At 41.7% G+C, this 14,131-nt stretch overlaps 1 protein-coding gene across 1 annotated transcript in view; it reads left to right on the top strand.

The window, feature by feature from the left end:
• Positions 1 to 14,131, top strand: part of ATP10B (ATPase phospholipid transporting 10B (putative)) — a 201,978-nt gene that overhangs the window by 120,961 nt on the left and 66,886 nt on the right. The window contains 3 exon segments of the mRNA XM_077780727.1: positions 4,871 to 4,956; positions 8,036 to 8,142; positions 11,590 to 11,721. Coding sequence (XP_077636853.1) covers positions 4,871 to 4,956; positions 8,036 to 8,142; positions 11,590 to 11,721 — 325 coding nt within the window.

The following is a 14,131-nucleotide window of genomic DNA, read 5'->3' as shown; positions in this document are numbered from 1 at the left end:
CAATGTGGTGTGGAAGCATGTAAAACAGAGCAATTCTCATTTGCTGGGGTAAAAGGGTCTGTGGGGATTTGGGTGGGCTTCACAGAGGAGGTGGCAAAAAAAGAACTTCTTAAAAGTTTAAAAACTGTGTGTGTGTGTGTGTGTGTGTGAGTGTGTGTGTATGTGTGTGTGTATACAATCCTCAAAAGAATGTCCCCTACCTAGGTAGTGTCTTAACCTCCACCCTTTGAAGGTACTCTACTTTAAAATGCAAATACACTTGGAAAAGGTAACACATTGCATTGATTATTAGTTGTGGTATTTTCTATATTTTAGACAAGAAATTCAGTTCCATTATCCCCTTTTATTTTTAACCTTAGCATAGTACATATTTTGCAAGGAAATATATGCTTATATAATAGACCCAGTGCTTATGTAATAGACTCACCATGCTTATAGTCTCAATACTATATATAGTTTAGAGTGATATATGCAGATGTCTCTTATTACATGTCATTAGGAACCCCCAGTCATAAAACTTAACCTTTTTTTCCATTGAAGAGAAAAAAAAATCCTATCCTGTCCTCTCCTCATGGACAGATAGGTTAGAGGGTGTTCTCAATCTGGGCAACTTTGTATCTCCTTACCCTGGAATTTGTTCTAAAGCAATTCTCAGTTCTACTCCCAGGAAACACTAGGCAATGTCCTTAAACATTTTTGGTCATCACATCTGGCAGAAGGGGCGGGTGTACTAGTATCAAGTTCTTAAAGGCCAGGAATGCTGCTAAATAGCAAAGAATTATCTAGCCCCAAATGTCAATAGTGCCAAAGTTGAGATACTGTAGTCTAGAAATGCCTTGATTTGCCTATCAACTAGCTGTCTATACAGATCTTAAGAAAAAGGATGAGAGTGAGCCAACGACTATAAGAAAAACCTTTTGTAAAACATAAAAGTCTTCTAGAAACCATCAAAAACATTCAATAGAGGCAAATCAAAGGTCAGCATGACAATATTATGGAACTTAGTTTTTTTATGCTTCCTTATTTGACCCACATTAAAAAGGATAATGGTGATCATGATTATGATAATAATGATAATTGCTAGACATTGGGGTTTGCTTATTTTTTATTAAGATATAATTCACTTATATTCATTTTAGGTATATGACATAATGATTTGATATTTGTATATATTGTGAAATCACAATAAGGCTAGTTAACATCCATTACCTCACATAGTTATAATTGTTTTTCTTGTGATGAGATCTTTTAAGATGTACTCTTAGCAACTTTCAAATATACAGTACAATATTGTTAACTATAGTCACCTTGCTCTACATTGCATTGCATGACTTAAGTTTGTATGTTTTGACCCCCTTTATGCATTTCACCCACCCCCACCTCGGGCAGCCTCCAATCGGTTCTCTAGATCTATGAGCTCAGTTTTGAGTAGCTGGTTTTTAAATCCCATATATATGAATTTATTTATTATTTCAGATACTTCAATTATAAAATTTAGAAAGGGAACATAAGAAAGGAAATGGAGCCAACAGAAGATCTTAAACACTGATCTTTCCTTTGTGCATCAAAATAACACTATGGTTTAAGAGAGCAACCATATGGCATCAGAAGTCCTTTCTTCTCATTTTGCTGTCTGAATGTCACAGGGAAAATCACTGGATCTCCTTGACCTCAGTTTCTTCACCTGTAAAATAGAGATATTGATCGTACCTACCTGATAGCGTTATTATCTAACTTAAAGGCAATAGTATATATAAAATATTTAGTTGGTGCTTAGAACACAGCAAGCACTCGATAAGTGCTGTGGCAAGAATAGTAAAAATAGGACAAAGAGGATTAAATATATTGATGATGGTAACAACAATTGACCCTGACGACAACAATGATGATAATTGACTTTGGATTCCAGTGATGTGAGTGGCAGTCGTGGTTCTGTTACTTACCAGTCACAGGACAATTGCTTTACTTCAGTCTCCATTTACACATCCACCAGTTACTTTGAGAATCTAATGTCAGGAGTCTGGCACATTGTGTGTGTTCAGAGGAGGTGGGTCTGGCCTGAAGAGCTGCAGAGACACACACGTTCCTCACTGGAAAGGGTTATCTTTTCCTGGGCCCTGATGGCACCCGAGGCCTTTTTTCTTATTAGTGGGGTTTTCTTAGTAAAGGGCTGAGTGGAAGAGAAATGTCAGGTAGGCTACATCCATAAGCTAACAAGAGCTGTGTGGTAAGGAATCAGAAGGGAATCAGAAACTTCTGAACAAAACTAAAATAAGGACCCTCGGGGCACCTGGGTGACTCAGTTCGTTAAGCCTCCAGCTCAGATCATGATCTCAGAATTCACGAGTTCAAGCCCCACAATGGGCTCTATGCTGACAGCTCAGAGCCTAGAGCCTGCTTTGGATTCTGTGTGTCTCTCTCCCTCTCTGCCGCCTTCCCCGCTTATGCTCTGTCTCTCATAAATAAATAAACATTAAAAATAAAAAGGACCCTGACAGATTTGTAGGGTTTTGCAGTTCCCCCATGTCTTCCTGTCCTTGGGCTCTCCTGGCCTTTCCCTGGAGTGGCTATACCGAGTCCTTCAGAACAAGCAATCCTGAGAGGTTATCTTGGAAGGTAGCAAGACCCACATGCTCCTCTTCACAGTCCATGTTGAGGAAGGAAGTAGGAAGCCCAGGGGACAGGTAGTTAGAAAGGGGAAAGTCACCTCTCCAGGAGAGAAGGAGACAGAGGACCCAAGGCCAGTTCCCAGAAGAAAAAGAGAACAAGGGACACTTGAGGAGGAAGGTCACCAGGAAGCCCCAGCTGAGGGACAAGAGAGGCAAACCTCATGTTGCTGGCGTCTGCCCAGTATGATTAAACAGACACCCGGGACTCACTACAGCAGGATCATTAGCTCTGAGACCCGCTGCCACTCATACCTGAAATGAGTTTGGATTTAGAACGCCTGCAATGAGCCGAGTGGTATGGATTGGAGTGAAGCACATGGCTTAATCAGAGGCATGAAAGCAGCTGACAAATTACAGCATGATTTGTCATCATCTCAGGACTCGGCAAGTGTTTGTCCCTGAAAGAATCAATACCTGAAGAGAAAAGGGCCATATTTTTAGAAACTTCTGGATGGGTAATTTATTTCAAGTGAGTGGAGAGTTTATTTATGTTGGTGCCCCCACAGATCCAATGGACAGTATATTTATACGAAGCCAGAAAATGCTATCATTTCTTCTAATCAATTTGCCCCTTTGAACAGCTGTACCTTGAAGCTTTCAGTGATAAATTCAGGCCCCATGCTGAAAGCTCAACCCAGGAAGCAATTTCTAACTCCACCTTTAGCACTCCTTCCTTCTGCATAGTATGTTACATCTGCTTAAACTTTCCACATGGATTCCATCTTACCAGACAAAAATGAGATGGACAGGGAAGGTGGTGTTAACCTCAATCTACAGATGAAGAAACTGAGGCTCAAGAGTTGAAGGGAGTATTAGCCAATGTGCATAGAAAGCAAGATCTCCTCTCCTCCAATTGTGTCCCCCCACCGACATTGGACTGTAAGAGATTGTACAACTAGATAACCTAATGAAAGAGAAATCATGGAGAAAAAGGTAANGACAGGGGGCCTGCATTCAAACTTGGGTTCAAATCCCAGTGCTGGTACAGCCATGGGCAGCCTACATACCCCTCTGAGCCACATTTTTTCCATCCCTAAAGAGAGGATAACTAATATTCTTCATAGAATAATTGCAAACTTAAAAATAAAAAATATGTGGGGTGCCTGGGTGGTTCAGTCGGTTGAGCATCCAATTCTTGATTTTAGTTCAGGTAATGATCTCACAGTTGTGAGATCAAGCCCTGCATCAGGCTTTGCACTGGGTGCTTGGGATTCTTTCTCCCCCTCTCCTTCTGCCTCTCCCTCTCTCTCTCAAAAAAAAAATATATATATATATATATTTTATATATATGTATATATAATATTTCCTCATCACAGCGTCTTGCAAAAGCAAGAGTGCAGCAAATGCCGTTTATTTTGTTTTATTAGCTACAATTTTCACATCATGTTTACAACAGAAAAACAAATTGAGAGAATATAAATGTTCTGTAGTGAAATGGTTAAACGAATATGGTGGCAATACAACAGGTTTCTATCCAGGTATTAAGTAGGATGTATAAAAAAATTAAGATGTAAACATTTTCAATTTATATGAACACCATCTCATTTTCTGAAATCCATAATGTGTGCCACTTATACATGTATGTGTTTTGTACATTTTACATTTATATATACACACATATATGTACATATATATGTACACACACTTTTTAACCCTGGAAGTATTATATACACAAGAATATATTAATTCTGGTTACCTCTAGGTGGTGTGATTTATAATCTCTCTTTTATTATTTCTGTGCTGCCCAATGTGGTAGCCACCTGCCACATGTAGCTATTTAACTTTAATTAAAATTAAATAAAATTTCAAAATGGATTTCTCAGTCATACTTCCACATTTCACCAGGCACACGTGATCAGTAGCTTCCACGTTGGGCAGTGTGGACTTAGCACACTCCCATCATCACTGTGAGCTCCATTGAACAGTGCTGATCAGGAAACTCAAACCAGGCCTGCCAGATAAATGTGGGCCAGGCAGGAGCCTCCCTCTGCCCTACATCCGTCTTTCCAGCATTTTCATTGCACCTACTTCTTCCTTCTTAATGAGGATTTTTCTTCTCACATTTTATAACTCTCTGTGTGTGACAAAGCAAGGATTACCTTATTCACAGTGGTTCTAACAGTGATTAGCTCTCCTCGTGATCCTATTAAAACTGGATTTTTCTGACTTAATAACCTCATGGTGTTCTCTCTCTCTCACAGGAGGTGCAGTTTGAACCCGAATGTTTCTGCAACACCATTGTGTGTGAGAAACCCAACAACCACCTCAACAAATTTAAGGGTTATATGTAAGTATCTAATGCCCCCGTACTGCTGGAAACACTTTTTCTTGAAATGGCCAAAGAGAGAAGCATCTGGTTCCTAAGGATGTGTCTTGCTTTTTACCATAAAGAAATGCTAGGGGCACCTGGGTGGCTCAGTTGGTTAAGCATCCAACTCTTGACTTCGGCTCAGGTCATGATCTCACAGTTTGGTTCATGAGATTCATCTCAAGTTGGGCTCTGAGCTGACAGTGTAGAGCCTGCTTGAAATTCTCTCTGCCCTTCCCTGTTTGTGTTTTCTCTCTCCTCCCCTCTCAGAATAAATAAGTAAACATTTTAAAAACTGCTAGAGAAAGCTAAATTGGGAAACTTTTCCTATATATATATATTTTGCCAGCATGGCAGTTAATTATCTTGCAGGGCTGAATTTAACAATTGGTGAAATAACATCAAAATCCAGACTACACCCTGATTCAGTAAAAGCAAGTATGATCTCACTAAGGTCAGTTTTCTAAAAGAACTTCTGTTGCATCCCAGGTAAGAACAGGGACTTTTTTGAGTTTGACAGACCTGGTTTTGAAATCAGGTCATATCACTTACAAGCTGTGTGGCTTTGAGTAAATTAACCTCTCTGAGTCTTGGTTTTCATAACGATTCTGAGATTTACGTCATAGGACTTTTCTAAGAATTAAGTTGTTTATCACATGAAAAGCCCTTAGCACAACTACTGGCACAGAGTAAACACTCAGTTAATGGTAGCTGCGCTGTTGTAGCTGTTATTCTTATGCCTTAGCTTTGGTTTGGCCTGAGAATCTTACCGTAATTCTGCTCCCACATCAGACTACTGGTCTTCATGCAAAGGAAGACCAAAAATAGAGCAGCGGTAACAGATGTGAATAAATGCTCTTAACAGCTTTTAGAGTACTTACACAGAACATCATCTCATTGAAAATGTACAACCACCTAAGGGAATGAGTATTATGATCTCCATTTTTCAGATAGGGAATCTGATGATCTATGACTTTTCCATATAGCCCCAAAGGTGCACAATAGGTACCAGACAACACCAGGATTTAAATTCAGGTATTTCCAGTCCAGCTCCAGTGTGTTTCCCATTGTTGTGCAGAACAGAACTAGTTTGATAAGGTGACCTCTTGACCAATCGAGGCTGGAATGAGACTTAACTAGGCTTCTTGGAAGGCAGATGTCTGTGCTTTCTTTCCACTCTCAATTTCTCAGGCCTATATGGGATGTCATGAGGAACAATATGAGAGGGGAAAGGATAAGAACAATACAAGATAAATAGCAGCTCTTAAACACGAATTGTTTCTAAACGCACAGATAGCACAGATGGAGACCGGCAGAGAAGGGCCTGAGCTCCTGGCAAGAGGAGGATTCCTTGCAGGCATCTGTTCAGGTAGAACTCGCCACCTGTCCCAGCAAAAAGGCCCTCCCTCTTGCTGAGGTTTGTGGATTTGGTTCATCCCAAGTCAGCTGTGAGACATTCTCTTGTTAGAGTCAAATAATTGCAAATGGAGGGCGCCTGGGTGGCTCAGTCAGGCAATCAGACTTCAGCTCAGGTCATTATCTTGCAGTTAATGGGTCCAAGCCCCACATTGGGCTCTATGCTGACCGCTCAGAGCCTGGAGCCTGCTTCAGATTCTGTGTTTCCCTGTCTCTCTGTCCCTCCCCCGCTCACACTTTGTCTCTCTCTCTCTCTTAAAAACAATAAAAAGAAAAAAAAGGAATTGCAAATGGAAATGACTGTGTGATTCCATGCAAGTTAATGGTGCACTACTTGGTGACCCCTAGTGTTGGAAAACTGCATGAGGGCCTAGGTTCCTGAGCCCTAGGATGTTCCACATACTAGGTATGCAACCTTGGAAAAATCTCTCACCCACTTTGGCCTTTATCTTTTTCACAAGGAAGTATAATCACCCTGCTAATTTCCCAGAGCTATGAAGAATTAAATGATGTAAGTAAACTTAGTTTATAACCACTGTAAGGGATAGTTGATATTAAAAGGTATATTGAGTGGTAGTATAGCACTTTAGAGCCAGACTTTGTGGACTTGAATCCCTATTCTGACATTTACTAGCTCTATGAGCTTGCCTCAGTTTCCCTGTCTATAAAGTGGGTATGATAACATACCCTGTCTTACAAGGTTGTCATGATGATTAACTGAGGTGGGGAAACTATTACAACTGGACCTAGAGAAATGAAGTATTAAAGAACTAAACAGAGAAAAGCCATACAGGTTCAGATTACTATTCTCTGTGTTCTCCCTAATGCTTTGGAGAAGTTGTATTTAAATGACCTAAATATCCCCAAGGAAGGGCATCAAGATCAAGTAAGGGCCAGACCCCAAGTAATAACTGGTATTGGTTGGCCTCAGAAGTTTCTCATGAGAGTTGGAAAACTGCAATGCACCTGAGGCTAGAGCATGGAAAGAGCTCTTTCTCTCTGCTTTAAGGACCTGCCTCCCATACACTACACAGAGAGCCACCATCCACTTCCTTTGAAGTCTGTTTATTTCATAAGAGACTGAGCAAGAGGAGGGTGATATAGGAGAGAGGCGAGTGAGAGATGTAGCTCCAAACAAGAGGAGCCTCGCCATCATACAGTGTGAGAGGTGGGGACTGTCTGGTGACTTTGATGTTAACAGACTTGGGCGCTGAACTTGTGCCATCTGGTCCCAGCCTTGGGGTGAGAATGAGCAGGAAACACTGCCTGAGGGAACACAGCACAGCCTTTGTAGGGCCACAAGCCAGTTCCCCCACACTCTGTCCCTAAAACCATTTTCAGTAAGAAATCTGAATCAGCCAAGGCTTTCTCAGCAGAGTTCTGACTTTGAGATGGGTAAATAATGATTTCCAGAAGGATGATTAATTCCCTTGTAATGGTCCAGCCCCCACCAGGACTCCCAGGAGTGGTGAAGTTTGCACTTGAACATGGAGATTAGATGCCAAGTTAATAATACCCACTACTCTTCTGAAAAAGAGGGAGGAGAGGTATCGTGTTCATTCACCACTTCTAGTTCTATGGCACTAGCCAGTGACAACATGGAGAGGTCACCAAACCACTCTCCATATTTCCTCATCCCCAGGGAGCATCCTGACCAGTCGAGGACCGGCCTTGGCAGTGAGAGTCTTCTGCTTCGAGGTTGTACCATCAGAAACACCAAGGTGGCTGTTGGCATTGTCATCTATGCAGGTCATTGATTTATTTTGTGTCTTCCCCTTATCCTCCCTCCTCTAGCCCTTCCAAATCCATCTTAAGTTAGTGGGAATTCACAATATTTCTAAGCAGTACAAGAAACTTCCCATTTCTCAGCTAAGCAAAGAAAGTCTAGAATCATAATAGCTCACTCCATCCACAAGAGATACATTTAGATTCCCAGCTAAGACCACTCATCTGAACAGAAAGAGGAACTCATACTCAACTCGAATGGATTTTAAACACTAACTAAAAAGCAGCAGGAAGAGTGTTTCTTGAGTCAAACTTAACAACTTTTTAAGGAAAAAAAGTTGTGAAAAGTGTGGTAAGTTTCCTCATCTATGCAATGGGAAGAACATTTGGCTCAGACTCATAGAGTACTCATGAGGATCAAATGACCAACATAGGAAAAGCACCCAACACTATCTAACAAACTGAGTGCTCAGTGGGTTTTAGTTAGCATATACAGTTATGCATTTATTATTATCTTTATTCGTTTTGAGGTGCCCTAGTTCTCCTTTCTACTTTGATTTTGCTTTCCAATGGGGGGGAAAAAAGCACTTCTCACAATGAATCTGAAGTCTTAGAGCACAGTCTTAGGACTGCTATATCCTTCCTACTTCACGTCCAGCATTTGGTTGATACTCCATCAATTTCTGTTCTTATATCAACAACTTCAGACTTCTTCCACAGAGAAAACACAGTCTCCCTTGAGTGTCCACCTTCACTGAAAGATCCCAGAACACGTTTTCCTGGATCCTCCACTCAATAGGACATCTCGATATATTTTGCTTGTTTGTTAGTTCTTTTGATTTAATTTGTTTCAGAGTTCATAGAACTCCAATTTTGATAGACATGGAAGGGAATTTAAGAATGCTAAGATTCACTTTTTGTCAAAGAAAAAGAGATTAAAAAAATAATGTCCCAATATAGCTAGCTTTACCTAACTTGGTGGAGGCTTGTTGTATATGTTAGTTCAGGTAAATATTTTCGAGGGTCTTCGGCAATGGAGTTCAATGCCATCTGGTGGACCTACGAAAGATGAACTCCCCTCCAAATGTCTGCCCCTCCAAAAAAAAAACCCTAATCACTTCTCTGTGTGATCAGAAGCAAACTCTGAGTGGGTGATGGATGTGGCAAATGAGGGGGCAGATTTGGGAGAAAGTGAATCATGACTCTGAGGAGGCGGGCTGCCTGGGGGTGAAATTCACTCACCGGATGCATGTTCCTGAACATCTTGGCTAAGGTTTCAACACAAGGGAACTAAAAGTTCCCACCTTGTAGGGTTATAAGTTTCAAATGAGATTGTCTGTGAAAGGGATTTAACACAATGCCTGGCACATACTAGCCTCTCAAAAATTGTGAGCAAAAATGGTACTAAGTGTTTTTTGTGTAATTGTCTAGAGCAAGGGGTTCTCCATGTTGGCACTATTGAAATTTTATTCTAGTTGTTCTTTGTGGTAAGGGACTGTCCTGTGGTATTTTAGCAGAATCCCTGGCATCTAGATGCCGCTAAGATGTAACAACCCAAAATTTCTCAAGACATTGCCATGTGTCCCCTGGGAGCTAAAATCACCCCTGGTTGAGAACAACTGGTCTAGAGTCATATTTTCTCCTCTGATAATATGGATGGGCAAACTAGAAGCACCTCAGAGACAAAACAAACAAACAAACAAACAAAAAGACCAAAGTGAGCTTTCCAGAAGAAAGAGGTGCAATGTAGAAGCACATGGTCCTCACACCAAACATTTATTGAGCCCCTGCTGTGTTTAAGGATATAATTTATGTACTTTGTGTATTAAGTCATTCTCCTACCCCAAACACACACAACCATTATGTCTCATTCTGCAAATGAGGAATTGAGGTATAAAGGGATTAATTCACCCAAGATCATTTGTCTCCTGAGATTAATTCCCTGTAACCCAATGTCAAGAATCTGCAGGGCCAAACCGTGTCTGATTCTAGAGACCACATTCCAACCACTATACCATACTGCCTCCCCTGTGAACCCAATTTTTCCAAAAGAACAGAGGGATCTCAGAAGGTGAGGAACAAGATGGGTGGAAAAGGTGTTCTGAGGACCCCTTACATGGGGTGAGCCTGAAGCAGGTAGGAAGGCCACAGTGCCATCAGTGCAGCCAGCCTGTGCTCATTGTGCTGTGGAAACCCCACACACACAACTACAGCGACTGCGGTCTGATTAATAAGCCCAGAGTTTGCTCACTCCTACTGTTTTGTTGCCACTTTAAATCCACCAGGCAACCAGCTAAACAGCATTAAAGCCATTCACTGCTGGAGCTGATGTATCAGTTTTCTTTAATTTTGCACAGCAAATATGTGGGGTTTTTTTTTTTAATTTGCTGAAATACAGCATGGTGGTTAAGTTTAGCAGCCCCAAAGAACAGACTGTATCTAAAGACGAAGTCCAGTCTGGCTCTCAGCTCTTAGCTGTATGGCCTGGGCACCATGGATTGGTGGAAGGAGAAACAATGGGAATCAGAATCCAGGTTCTCAGTATGGCTCTGATGTTATGGCTCATTCCCTTTGGGCAAGTCCCTTATCATTGGTCCCCAGCTTCCAACTGGAACAAGTGTAACTAGATGAGATTGGTAGGTTTCAAATTTGTTGTTCTCTCTTTGAACAAAATTTTACGCAGAACTCCAAGCTAGGCATGGAGAAGCTCAGGGTAATGCTGGGGTGGAGGCCCTTACCACTCTTGCACAAGAAACACCAACACCTTAGGCTAAGAAAGACTTATGAAAACTACTGGCCTCAGACACTGTCCTGTCACTGGGCCTTGGCATGTACTGTTCCCCAGCCCAAAACCATGTTCTCTCAACTCTTCTTTCTCCCTTAAGTCTCCCTTGTATGTCCTCTCCTCTGAGAAGCCTTCCCTGACCATGTTCTCTAACACCATCTCTTACTTACCAGCTAATTGGTTATTTCATGGGACTTATTACCAGCTGTAATTATTTACTTGTTTTCTTGCATATTTTCACCAAAATGTGAGTCATCTGTCTCATTCGTGTATCCTACCATAAGCATGTAACAGTGCCTTTGTGAAAATTAGAAAGAAAAAAAAAAAAGCCCTTCCTCCAGACAGCTTGCTGTCATTTGCAGAAAAATATCATAATAAACCTACAAATCTACGACAGCTACAAAAATGAGGGGTCTTTCTAGAGTTGTGCAGTATACAGCCTATACATAGCAGCTCTGTCAGTGCACACCACAGTATCTGGTGTGTAGGGGAAGCTCAGTAAAACATGTGGTAACAAATGGTGTGAGGTCTCTACAGCTGTTCTCAGCAGTCTCCCTGAGGCAGAAAAGATTTAGGTTACAGGATGAAGCCTCTCTTCTATTATAAGCTCTTAGAAGAGCTAAAGATATGATCCAGGCCAGAGGAAAACAGAAGCTGAGGACTTACTACCTCATTTTCTTCCAAAGGCCATGAGACAAAAGCCATGCTGAACAACAATGGCCCACGATACAAACGCAGCAAGATTGAGCGGCGCATGAACACAGACATCTTCTTCTGCATTGGACTCCTCTTCCTCATGTGCCTTGTTGGAGCTGTAGGTATGGAATGTTCAGAAAGAACAAGACCACAGTAATCTTCTGTTTCTTTAGGCAAGTTGTTTCAGCCCTCTGAGCCTCAATTGCCTCATCTACAAATAGAATTAATAAAAAGTAAGTCCTATCATGTATTTGAATAGGATGTCAATTGAATAAAAATGCTTGTGAAAATCCACATGCTTACATAATCTAAATATTAGGAATATCATCTATTGTTTATTTCTCCAAGAAATACTAACTGAACCCAGGCACTCTCTCAGAATGAAAGAATAAAAAGATATATCAGTATAAGGACTGGTGCTCAAAGAGCTCATAGGTTAGCGAGGAGTCCAATAAGTGAACAGAATTGATAACCTGTCCTACACATTGAAGACTGCAAACAAGTACAGTATTAGTTTTCTATTGTCTTATAAAACCATAACACAAACTTAGCAGTTTAAAACAACACTCATTTTTCTGTTATAGCACGGGAGGTCAGAAGTCCAAAATTAATTTCACTGAATTAAGGTCAAGGTGTCAGCAGGGCTTACCCCTTCTGGAGGCTATGAGGGAGGAATCAGTCCCTTGTCTTTTTGAGCTTCTAGTGACTCCTTTCTCCTTCTTCAAAGTGAATTAGACATACTACAGATGTCCAATCTCAGTTCACATGTCCTTCTCCTTTTTCTTTTTCTTTTTCTTTTTTTTTTTATGTTTTATTTATTTCTGAGAGAGAGAGAGCATGAGCAGGGGAGGGTCAGAGAGAGAAGGAGACACAGAATCTGAAACAGGCTTCAGGCTCTGAGCTAGCTGTCAGCACAGAGCCCGATACGGGGCTCTAACCCACGAGCTATGAGATCATGACCTGAGCTGAAGTCGCACGCTTAACCAACTGAGCCACCCAGGCACCCCTGTCCTTCTCCTTTTTCTATAGTAATATCTCCCTTTCCCTCTTTTTTATAAGGGAATCCCTCTTTTTTTTTTTTTAAATACATCTTTGGGCCCATCTGAATAATCAAGGATACTCTTCCCCATCTCAAGACCTTTAACTTAAATCACATCTGCAAAGCCCCTTTTGCCATATAAGGTAGCATATTGATAGGGCTGGGGAATTAGGACATGGACTTCTGGGGAGGCCATTTACCCTACTGTTGGTAATATGAGAGCGTCAGGGTAGGAAGTCTTCCTGGAAGAGTTAGATGGAGCTGATTCCTGAATGTGGAGGTGTTCATCACAGGAGGTAGGTGGTAGAGGCAGGATGGGCAGGCAGCTTTAAAAAGAGAGAAGTCACTCTTACCCTGGAAACAGCACAAGAAAAGCACAGAGATAGGAAGGAGAATCATTTTATGCAGAGAAGCATTTGACTGTTTGGTGTGAGAAGAGCAAATCTGAGCATAGAGACCTGATTAGAGCCAGGCTGTGACTGAGTTCTAGATGCTGAGTGTGGAAAGCTGCGAGAGGCATAGACATTAGTAATCTGAGCTATTTAAGTTGATTCTCAGAAGTAGGTAAAGAGGGAAACTTGCTCTTACCCACTTTCTCTAAGAATGGTCCTTAAGATCCTAAAGGAAACCCCCAAAAGAACCAGGGACATTCAAAAGGAAACGCTCATGTGTTAGTCCAGAACCCCCTACTGACCCCAAACCAATGGGCAGCAATGGTGTTTGCTCTTTACTTGCCTTGGTTGGAAATTGTGCCCTCCACTGTTCTTGGAAGATCATGTCTGAAAGGCTAAGACCTCCTAGGGCCCAGAGAGATTTTGTGTGACACCATGGTGAGGACAGTGGGATTTTGCCTTGTGAGTAACCTGCAGTTTGGAACTAATATGCTTCCTAGTTGTGTCTAATGGTACTCCAGGTGAGTGTTGCCCACAGCTGGGAGGAGACCGCCTGGAGGGCCAGGGAGGCAGGCAGACAAAACCATCCCTATGTGGCCACCTCATGCCCTGAGAGATACTACAGAAATTGTTATCTCTGCTTCAGAGCAGGCTTCTCAGGGAATGTCAGAGCTGGAAAGGACATTTGAGATTATCTCACTGTGTCTCCAGAGAAAGGAAGTTAATGATTAAAAGGTCACACAGTGAGATAAGGTATAGGCAAACAGAATCTGCTTGGCAAATGGCCCAAAATAATAAATAAATTGAGAAAGTAACAAGGAGGGGCAGAATCGTATGCTGTCTGAGAATCAAGACTCATACACAGTGACAGCCTCTTGTGGTGCCTAGTTAAAGCACAGCCCCTGCTGTGAAAGCTCTCAAGTGAGTGCCATTTCCAGAGTTCTCTGTCATCTGCTTACTTGGATTGTGTCGAGGTAGTGGGGTTTTTTTTCCCCAGAATGCTCTCCTCAGGTCTTTCTGATCACCTGATACCCTCCTTCCTGGTCTCCAGGACCCCTCAAGTCCTCCTCCTCCATGCAACCTTCCCTGGCTTCCCCTGAA

Source organism: Crocuta crocuta, unplaced genomic scaffold (assembly GCF_008692635.1).
Source record: "Crocuta crocuta isolate KB4526 unplaced genomic scaffold, BGI_CrCroc_1.0 scaffold343, whole genome shotgun sequence".
In the NCBI taxonomy this organism is placed as follows: Eukaryota; Metazoa; Chordata; class Mammalia; order Carnivora; family Hyaenidae; genus Crocuta; species Crocuta crocuta.
Note: the sequence above shows the minus strand (reverse complement) of the source record. Positions and strands in the feature narration are given on the sequence as shown.